The 10,508-nt window shown below is 45.4% G+C and overlaps 1 protein-coding gene across 1 annotated transcript in view; it reads left to right on the forward strand.

Annotated features, from left to right (window-relative positions):
• Positions 1 to 2,446, forward strand: part of LOC112547887 (C-type lectin domain family 1 member A-like) — a 10,016-nt gene extending 7,570 nt beyond the window's left edge. The window contains exons 6-7 of the mRNA XM_025191106.1: positions 804 to 946; positions 2,293 to 2,446. Coding sequence (XP_025046891.1) covers positions 804 to 946; positions 2,293 to 2,446 — 297 coding nt within the window. The remainder of the gene's footprint in view (positions 1 to 803; positions 947 to 2,292) is intronic.
• Positions 2,447 to 10,508: the final 8,062 nt, after the last annotated feature.

Consider the following 10,508-nt stretch of genomic DNA (forward strand, 5'->3'; position numbering starts at 1 on the left):
ATTCCTGCTCCTCACATTGCAGTCTAAAACTGTGCTGTGTAGTCACTATACTATGTGCTCACCATGAGAGCAGTGCCAGGAGCATGAAGCGTCACTCTCAGGAGTCTCAGAGCAGCCCTGAGCAGGGCCTATAAAGGGACAACCCAATCTTTTTGAACAGGTCACATGGGTGACATGAGAGTGGATGGGGTAGGGCTGTTCCTTAGGCACACTATCATGATCTCAGGGCAGGAGGCATAAACTTAAGAGAGAAGCAACTGTTTGTCACAGTCTTAGCCATTAACATGGCGACAACAATTTTATCTGAATCCACAGGCAGTGTCAGTGCATCGTCAGACCGGTTGTAACCAAAATGTACTGCCTGGAAGGTCCTCACAGAAGGCTTTTCAAATGGTTCTTTTAACAACCTTTGAAAACAGCCCTTACAGCAAACTCTGTTCACAACCTTGTAGCTTTACCTGGGTGAGCTATATCTTCTTCAGGGGCAAGTGATATAATTTTGTACCATGGCCTCACCCTCAAATGTCTGAGCAGATTATAAGGGAACTTCCTAGGGAAATGTCAGCCCTGGGCTGTAAGGCAGATTTTAACTTGTCCACCCCAAAAAGAAGATTTACATTGAAATTAATGGGTGACTGAATGAACAGGAGGTGACCATGGAGGAGAAAATCTAACATTAGCTACAGGGGAGGTCTCTGCACTGATTGTGATGGTGATGCTGCTTTGGGAACTCAAGCCTATGGTGTTCTTCATACACCTGAATGAATTCTGGTTTTTTTCCTATTTGTTTTATTCTCATGCAGAATTTCATAAATCATGAGTTGTTTCAATACTATGAAGAACGCAACAGAGCTGTATATTATCACCGATTCTGGATTGGATTGTCCTACAACTCTGAAACTAGGAAATGGGTCTGGGTGAATGGCTCTGAGCTCTCCTCTGCCTTGTAAGTCTGTGCCACCAGGTTGTTCTTGTTTGTACACCAGAGTACAGCACAGTCCCTGGGTGTGATTCACCATGGAAGTATAAGGCTCAGACATTGTCAACCAAACACGGTTGTGAATTTTATCAGAGGCACAGACAGTGATAGACCCAACCACGCAGCACCAACCCCACCTGGCCCCAGGTGTTTGCAAATGTCCTGTTTCCCCCAGTTCCCATGGAGCTGTGGTCTGAGCGATTCTAACTCCCAATGTGTGCACGGGACCTTTCATCTCGATACAGCCCAACATACCCTATGGTCTGTGGGCCTAGTGGAGTGTGGTACTGTGCCCCTGGTAAAGCAGATTTGGCCCAGAGGGCTCAAGGGCTATGGTGGAAAAGGGCAATATTGCTCTTGCCTACCCTAGATCCTGCAGTCAGACACCCTGGACCAGGCTGGGCTTGTTAGTTGGGGATGGCATGTGAGGGGATAAGACCTGTAGGGGTGCTCTGCTGAGCTTAGTCCATATAATTCAAAAAGCCCAGTTCCTTGCTCAGGAGTTATACCCAGGCTACATGTATTACAGGAAATACATATGTGTTATTGGACATCTTCAGCAATGTCCTGGGTCTCATTATTGCATCTCTGTAAACACTGGGGACTAATTTAGCCCATGCCTCCAAAAGCACAGGGCTGGAACAGCCATGATAACACCTCAGTAAGCAAAACCAGCTTTATTCCCATTAAAAAGGCCATTATGAGGTTCATTCCCAGTTCTCTTGACAACCACAAGAAATACCACAATAAGGGGCAGCTCTTTGAGATTGCTCAAGTGTTGGTACATAACTCTGGCAGATGGGTTTGAAAGAGCAGGGAAGGTTGGCAGATCCCAGATGTCTGATACACAGAGGAGTCATGTAGTACTTTAATTTATCTCATGGATACCATCTGTCCTCATGTATTATGAGAGGTCAATCTGCCTTGGAAATGGAGATGCTTCTGGGAACAGCCTTCAGCTGTTGCAGGGGAAGAGAGAAAACATTCTCCAAGTTTGATTCGAGAAGCACTTTCTGGAGAGCCAAAGGTTTTCTCAAATGAAGCTTGGGCTAGACATGATGTTGACACATCCTGTCTTGTTCATGGTGCCATGAGAGCGCAGGGATCCTGTGCTGAAGGACTCTCATCCAACTCATTACAGCCTTGAGCTGGAAAGCATCTTTAGCCTTACTTCTGTTAGGTGGTTGCTCAGCATCACCTGCTGTCAGTACAGCCAGCACAGAGAGCTCCCAGCCCAGTGCTCAGGGCGCAGTGAGCTCAGGGGGAAGGGCTGGGGATGGACATGATCTGTAATCTGTGGCTTTCCATTCCAGGTTTGATCTCCCAGACCTCAGTCATGCAAGTTATGAGGGTGGAGCTTGTGTGTATGTCCAAGGTGGGGCAGCTAAGCCTGGAGACTGTGAACTAACTCAGTTCTGCATTTGTGAGAAGAGGAGGGAATTGTCAGGAGAAAAGAGACTGGATTAACCCATCAAGCACATAGTGCATCAGGCACCAATCCTTCACACTGCTGCAGCACTAATGAGAGTGTAGGAGTGTAGATATGGACCCATAGTATCAAATAAAAATAAGGCTGGAAGCCACTGGTCAACCCCCTGCTCAATGCTGGGTCATCCCCATCTAAACCTGCTTTGTAGGAAACTCTCAAACATGAAGTTTCCACAGTCTCTCCTCTAATGTTTCAGTCTTTTGTAAAGCTGAATTATTCCCAGAGATCTTCCTAATGTGCAGCCCACATTTCCCTAGCTGGAAGTTAGATCAGTTACTTCTTGTCCTGTCGTCTGTGGCAAGAGAGAGTAGTCTATTGCCTTCCTTTTTATATCCATCAACAAGTATCTAAAGATGGCAACACTGTCACCTTCTCCACCAACTGTCACCCCTTCTTTACAGTAAATGATTCCCATTGTTCCACTGTTTTCACCAAAGTCATGTTTTCTAGACCTGCAATCATTTCTGTCACAATCTTCTCAATGCTATCCACATCTGTCTTCAAGTGCAGTGAAAAGCTGGACCCAGAACTTCCATGAGTAATGGATAGAGGGCATCAAGAATGTGCATGCTTACCTTTGTGGCACCAATCGTGGCCAAGGGAAGTCCATATCCTGAAGGGATTTTTGGGTGTGCCCAGTCAGGAGCACCATTGGAAAGTGGACTGGCGGGGCTTGGTGTCCAGTGCCTCTGGCAAATCCAATCCATGTCCCCTGGCCTGCATCACCCTGGTCTCCCCATTTGGGTTGCGAAAATGCATGTTGCTGAGCGGGCAGCAGTGATCAGGCCTCCTTGGCTCGGGGGCGCTCCAATCCCATGTGCTGTTCAGCAGCTCAGTGGGGCAGAGCTGGGGGGATTGGATCCTAGTCACATGGTGTCCGTGCCCTCGGTCCAAGGTGAGGGCTTTGGAAAGTTCATCCTGTTTGGCCCCAGTGGAGAATAAGAAAATTATTTGAGTCCATATCAGTTCTCTCAGGACAGGTCACCATTTCCAGCTGTAGCTCTGTGCTGCTCCTCTTGCTAGGTCTGAGGTGCTCAGAGACCTCACGTACCACCCCAACCCTGAACTGCTCCAGCCAAGTCTCATCCATCTCTGCAAGACCCCACAAGGAATGTGTGAGCAAAGAGACCTCAGAATGGGAACTGCTCCAGAGACAGGCATCTCAGCGCGCTGGCCACAGAGTTACCATGTGGGACAGAGAGAGGGAAGTCGAGCCCCAAAGACCTGTCGTGGAGCAGCCCCCGCCCCTCCCTGTCCCTTGTTGTAGGCTTCAGAGTCCACATGCTCCGCTGCTCTTTTGTCCATTATAAACTAGTTGTTTCCACCCAGGGAGTTTCGCACCCACACCCATTTTATCTGGGATTTCTCCCTGGAATTTGTCTCTATCCCTCAGAACAGGCCTGGTGGCTCTTCTGCAACCACGGGCTCCCTACCTGTAGAACAGGACCCCTCGCTCTCTGTATCATGCTTCCTGCACAATAACTGATATATCAGATGTAATCCACTATCAACCAGTTCACATCCATGTGTAATGGACTACAGCAGCAGCTAAATTCTATTTCCAGCAGGCTGTTGGGGAAAGAATAAGCCAAAGGGAGGCTAGGGTTTGCACATGTGAATCAATGGTCAAGGGACAGTGAGCATCAGAGCAGCTGAAGCTGCAGCAAGCAAAACACATAGCAGAGACCCAGGAACTGCAGCGAGGCTGATCCTGAGAGGCTGCAGCTGGTGAGACATGTGGCAGAGATCCAGTAGCTGCATTAGGGCTGACTTGGTGGGGCCCGAGTGCATGTGAGGCTGATTTTGTGAGCCATGGTGGCAGGGCTCAGGTGCAGTGCCTGGGTGCACAGTAACTGGGTGCACAGTAGGACTGGAAACTGGTTTGAGGACCCTCCTGAGTTGAGGGAGAGCTGAAGGGTTCCTCAGTGTAAATATCCTGTGGATAGAGTTTGTTGCTGGTTACCTTGTTATTTGTTACTGAATGGTTCTACCACTGGGTGACTGCCTGTCCGTCTGTTATGTTTATTATGAGTGTGTGTACCTCAACGCTTACCTGCCTGTTATGTTTTTCTTAGGTGTATGTATCCTAATGTATTCACCGGTGTGTTTCCAGTCTCCTAAGCCCTTTGGCCTGTGACCCTAACTCCCCAGTACTTCACACACAAATCTTGGGAATTCCTTATTGGCTCCCATGTGGTTTTTGGGGTATGCTATGTATGGAAATTGTATTGACATCAAATGCCTCCAGAAATGTGAAGAAGAGATTTACTCTCTGCTGGCAGTCACTGCACAGCTGGATTTTGGGAAACTTAGATGAGTTTTCCAGTTTTAGATGCAGGGCTCTCTTCATTAGAACTAAGATATCCCTTGGAAAATGCCAGCTCTTAGCTTTCACTTATTTTTTTGAGTACATAAAGGTAATAGAGCAATTCTTGTGCTGCAACAAACTCAGAAAGACCACGACAGATCAAAATGTTTCTGAAACCATATATTCCTTTTGGAAACCTTTGAGTTTATCTTGTTAATCACATGTAGGTGCTTCGAAAAAGAGTGTCAATATTGCACAGTACTGCCTAGGACCCTTAAAACACACAATGCAGATATGATTTAAAATATGTTTTCCTTTTATAACTTTGAAAGCAACATGCAAAAAAATGTATAATTCAACATTTCAGGCCCATTTTATTCTCTAAAATATTTTAGGTCACACAAAATATTTTGGGGACAAAAAAACTAAACATTTTGTTCAGAAACAAACATGTTTTAAGATTTTATTTTTTTGAAAATAAAATACAACCAAATTTAAGAGTAATAGGCCAGATTTTAATCCACTGATAGGGCATCTAAGTAGATTTGCATATCTAAGCATGTTTCCTTTCCACACCAGTTAAGACCCGGAATCCATCTACTTTTGTAACAGCCATCACCTGACCTTTAAGACAGAGTCATAAAAATGAGCAAGGAGAAGAGCCCACCCATGTTTTGCATTCACCGCATTTTTTAAATACAACCAAGGTTGGATAGAATCATTCTTAGGCACTTAGGTCCACGTACACAACATGTGGAACAGAATCTGGCTCAGTGTCCTTTAGAAATTGAAACTTTTCATTTCAGGTAAGGCACACTAAGACATTTTATATATAGATGCATGTGTTTGTGTATGTGTATATACATGCACACACATCATTACAGATGCATGTATACATATGAGCACACTTACATAGTTATATTTTCTATCTATTCAGATAGATAAATGTGCCTGTGCACATAACGACATGTGTGTTCACACACACACACACACACACACACACACACACACACGTATTGCATTTGTTTTCAGCATAGAGGTTGGCAAAACCCCAATGAGTTTGTTTAACAAGTAATGGTCACCAAATATTCAGTTCTTGCCAATACAGTCTTTTTTCCCTTTTTTGTTAAGAAGCAGAATGTTTTTTAAGCAATGTGGCAGCCATTTAATATTACAATAAAGAGGTTTTGTTTGATTTGCCTGCCCCTTTGCAAGTTGTTAGCAGTACATTTCTGCAGTGCTGAAGGCACTTTTGTATCCCCTTGGAATGTGGATGACAGAGATTCAGTGGGTGAGTGCAGAGAAGGGGAATATTGATGTGGATAATCTTAGTATGCACAAGAAAGCAGATGGAGAAAAAAAGGGATAGTGTTGTCTTATATAGAGAAACACACAAGAAAACATGGTTGATTTGTTGCTCCAAGAGAATTAATATGGATGGCCAATTATCCACAAATGACAGATTATCGGTAGTTAGCCCTTCTCAGCTTTTTGTCCAATAGATTGTCCATGCCACATTGAAGCACAGTCAAAAAATAATATTTCTGACATTTAAAATCAAGAAGAAAAGAAACTATAGGCACTGTGACTTGTAGAACAGAGCTGTCCAGCTGGAGGCTCACCGAGAAGGGGTTAATATCTGATTCCTGGGTTCTTGCCTGGCTGCTACTCCTGCTGCCAGTGTCTCCAGGCTGCCTCTCCCTCCTCCAGATACTGCTTTTTGCTCCTGCCTGAGGGCAGGGCAGTGTGGCCCATGGGGGAGGGGGAAATGGGGTGTCTACAGTCTACATGTGGCAGGGCATGTTTGGGGGAAAGGCCACATTGCCCAGATAGTAGGAGGGGGCCTGCATAGGGTGCAGCCCCTAGCTGCTCAGAAGCTGTTCAACTTTGATACAGGAGAACATTATGATCATACAGATAACTATTTTTCATCAAGTGTCTTTCTGCCCAAATCCAGAGTGCTCACTATGTAGGAAGTACCCAGGTATGATGGACTAAAATAAGCATGACAAGTTTTGTGCTGTGCCCTGTTCCATGCATTCACTGCCAAAAAGAGAAGATAATTCTCCAGAATGAAATGGGTGATTATCTCTGTGATCTTGAGGAAGAAAACCTGAAGAGTGCCCAGTGCTTAGCAAGTGTCAGCTGGTTTGATGGGACTTTTGGAGCGAATATCCCAGAGCCTATTAGGCTGACTAATTATTAGCAGCTAATTCCTTTGTGATTTTAGTATATCTGAATATTCTGAAGTGGCTAATTGCACTTTAATAGAGGACAAATTAGTCAGTATTTTATCTATAATCAATAGGGCTCTGAGAGGGTCTGCAGAGTAAGAGTACAGTGACAAATTCTCAGTAACTAATTCACTAGATTTCACTGTGTTTACGCTTGCCCTGCAGTCCCAGAATAGGTGGGCCATAGATCTGTTGAAAATCTCTGGTTGAAGGTAAATGGGAAAACACAAAATAGACAACAGCATTGGAAATGTTACCGCAGACATCCTAATCAAGAGAACGAGGTGAATGAGGTTTTTTTAACAACTAAATGCTATATATACATATGACAGGAACTTCTGATATAAATGACTCGTATGTGCTGGACAATATACAGGCGCACAGGCAGTCCAGCAATGTGTTACATCTTACAGGGGAAAACATTTTGGCACAGATGGCAGAGAAATTAACTGAGGGGAGTCTCTTAATTTGTGCTTTACTGAGAGGGAGGGATTGGCTGACAATATGCAAGTGAAAGGCTGCTTGTGTCACCCTGTTACGCACAGATAGAGTTTGTGAGTTCATGGCATCTTATAGCAATAAAACAATGTTTCAGAGCTTGGATACTCTTTCTACAAAACAGTGCTGAGCCAGTGGCTTCCAGGACACTCCTACATAGTTCTTACCCTTGTGTGCAGTAGTCAAGTAGCCCGTTGGCTTTTCTCATGTCCCTACCTACAAACAGCAATCCACCTTGGGGTCACTGCAGATCTCTCACTATCTCTGAGTGCCCAGGAAATGCCCATGTAGTAAAGTACCCACTGCAAGAGAAGTTCTTCCCATTCTTCCTGATGTCTATGTCTCTGTGAACATCAGCAATTGCAACGTCAATTCTACATGTTTCCACTGGTAAATTGACACAAGATTTGGACTGGGACCAGAGTGGATAGCCAACCAGCTCTGCAGGATGTAGGGATACCAGTGTAACTTATACCAGTGTATTTTTGACAGGTATACCAGTGTAACTTATACCAGTGTATTTTTGTCCTATTTTCCATGGGGGCAGCTTTACATTGGCTCTGAGTAAGTTACACTGCTGTCAGGGTGTCCATTGTGCATCCACACTGGTTGACAGAGGTGCAAGAGGCGATTACAGGAGTATGTATACATGTGTGGCATGTCCAAAGCTCCGAGCGCTGCAGCGTACTCTGCCCAAGGAGAGCTCTCAGCTTCTAGCATGAGAGCAGCACCCAGAGTTTTACAGCTGAGCACTTGCTTAGGTGCCTTATTGGACTGGGGCCATAAAACCAAATGGAGCAGCTAAACAGCTCGGGTGGCATCAGCCCATAATGATAATAAGGTTGCAAGCACCAGCTCTGAGCTGCTATCTTCACTAAGCAGTAACAGCACCACAGCATTCTTGCCCAGACTTTGCGATGAGCACATCAGCCTGGAAATTTGCTGATTTTCTGTACTGTAAAGGTGCTATGAAGGCTCAGCAAATCAGAGAAGTGCAGACAGCATTTCCTGTGGAGATACCATCCAGCTAATCACCACGGTCCTCTTACCTCCCACGGGAATTCATAGACAAGAGTAGAACCGATGCACCTCTTTGTGGTCCAGTTCAGGATGCCTACATCCTCTGCTTGCAACCCGCGGAGACCAAGTAAAGGTACCAGGCCCAAATGCTTTGCATGTGGAGAGGGGAGGAGGGTGCAGGCAGCACATCTGCTCTGGCAGACAGTTGCTCTAGGTAACACCTTCTGCATTAAAGGACTGTGTTGCTCAAGAAAAAAACCTGGGTGATTGGGAAAACACACACTGGAGAAGGAGTAGGTTCTGGGAGCCAAGGGAAAATGCTTGTCAGCATGTCTGCAGTGAACACAAGGGGTGTGGAAATGTTTGGCAGGGCAGGAGTGAGGGGGAAGAGGAGAGAAGCCTTAGGGAGGTTTCAGGCCCATTGCAAAAGAGGCTGCTTCTCCACTGGATCCTGCCTCATTTGTTGCAGAATTTGAAAGGTGGGTAATGAATGAGAAAGAGGCTCTCAGAATTTGTGGAATGAAGCCTGAAAGAACTGAATTCAATTCCTGCCTTTGTCACAAAGTTTCTGGATGATGCTGGACACGTCAAAAACCAATCCTTTATTTTTCTGTGGGCGGCTTACTGAATGTTCCTCATTTTTTTTTACTTAAGACCCTGTGGTCTGATTTGCGGAAGTCTTGAGCACTCAGAGCTGCAATTGAGGTGACTTGAAATGAGGCTTTGAACAGACCAAGTGCTATAAAAAGAGAACTGTTCTGCATATTTAAACCCCAGGGCTGCTTTGCAGATTTAAAAAAAACAAACAGAAAACCCATGCTTTACTGGAAGAAGTTGTGTGTTACTTCAACTCAGCTCTGTGGCATCTGTAAAGATCAGGAATTTCAGCAGGGCTTTTGCACGCTTTTAGATAAAAGTGATTCAATGAGCTACAAGATAAAAGTACCAAAAAGCCCCATTTAAGTGCCCAATCTTTACAGATGTTGGGTGAGGCAGGTTGAAGTAACACACTACCTCTTCTGGGAATGCACAGGGCTCACCGTGGAAATGCACTGAGTTTAAAGTAAAGCACTGTTGCAAACCCAGGTCTTAATTCTTTAAAGCCACTTCCAGTTTAGCCACAAAATTATTCTGTTTATTCACACATCTCACTTCCTTATCCAGATTCCTCAGGCTCTATGAGAAAACCAAGTTACCTCACAGGACCTTTGTATATCCCACTGCTAATATCCCACTGACTCAGCGTGTCTACACGAGATGCTAAATTTGCAGTAGACAATCATACAGCGCATTAGTGCATCAAGGCAAAAGGCATGCCATTGCACTTATGCGCACTAGAATTAGTCTGTTGTGCATTGGCATCATTTAAAAGGTGTGCACTGGCAGTACTTTCATAGATTTCATAGATTTCATAGACATTAGGGCTGGAAGGGACCTCGGAAGATCATCGAGTCCAGCCCCCTGCCCAAAGGGCAGGAAGTCAGCTGGGGTCATAGGATCCCAGCAAGATAAGCATCCAGTTTCGTCTTGAAGGTGTTCAATGAAGGCGCTTGAACCACCTCCGGCGGCAGGCTGTTCCAGACCTTGGGGGCTCGTACAGTAAAGAAATTCTTCCTTATGTCCAGCCTGAAACGGTCTTGTAGTAGTTTGTGACCATTCAACCTCATCATCCCTTGGGGCGCTCTGGTGAACAAATGTTCCCCCAGATACTGGTGGTCACCCCTGATAAACTTGTAGGTGGCCATCAGATCACCCCTGAGCCTGCGCTTTTCCAGGCTAAAGAGCATCAGGGCTCTCAGCCTGTCATCGTAGGGTCTGCTTCCCTGACCTCTGATCATGCGCGTGGCTCTTCTCTGGACTCTCTCAAGCTTCTCCACATCCTTTTTGAATTGTGGAGCCCAAAACTGGAAGCAGTACTCCAGCTGTGGCCTCACTAAGGCCGAGTACAGGGGGAGAATGACGTCCCGAGATTTGCTTGAG

Source organism: Alligator sinensis, unplaced genomic scaffold, assembly GCF_000455745.1.
Source record: "Alligator sinensis unplaced genomic scaffold, ASM45574v1 scaffold239_1, whole genome shotgun sequence".
Taxonomy (NCBI): domain Eukaryota; kingdom Metazoa; phylum Chordata; order Crocodylia; family Alligatoridae; genus Alligator; species Alligator sinensis.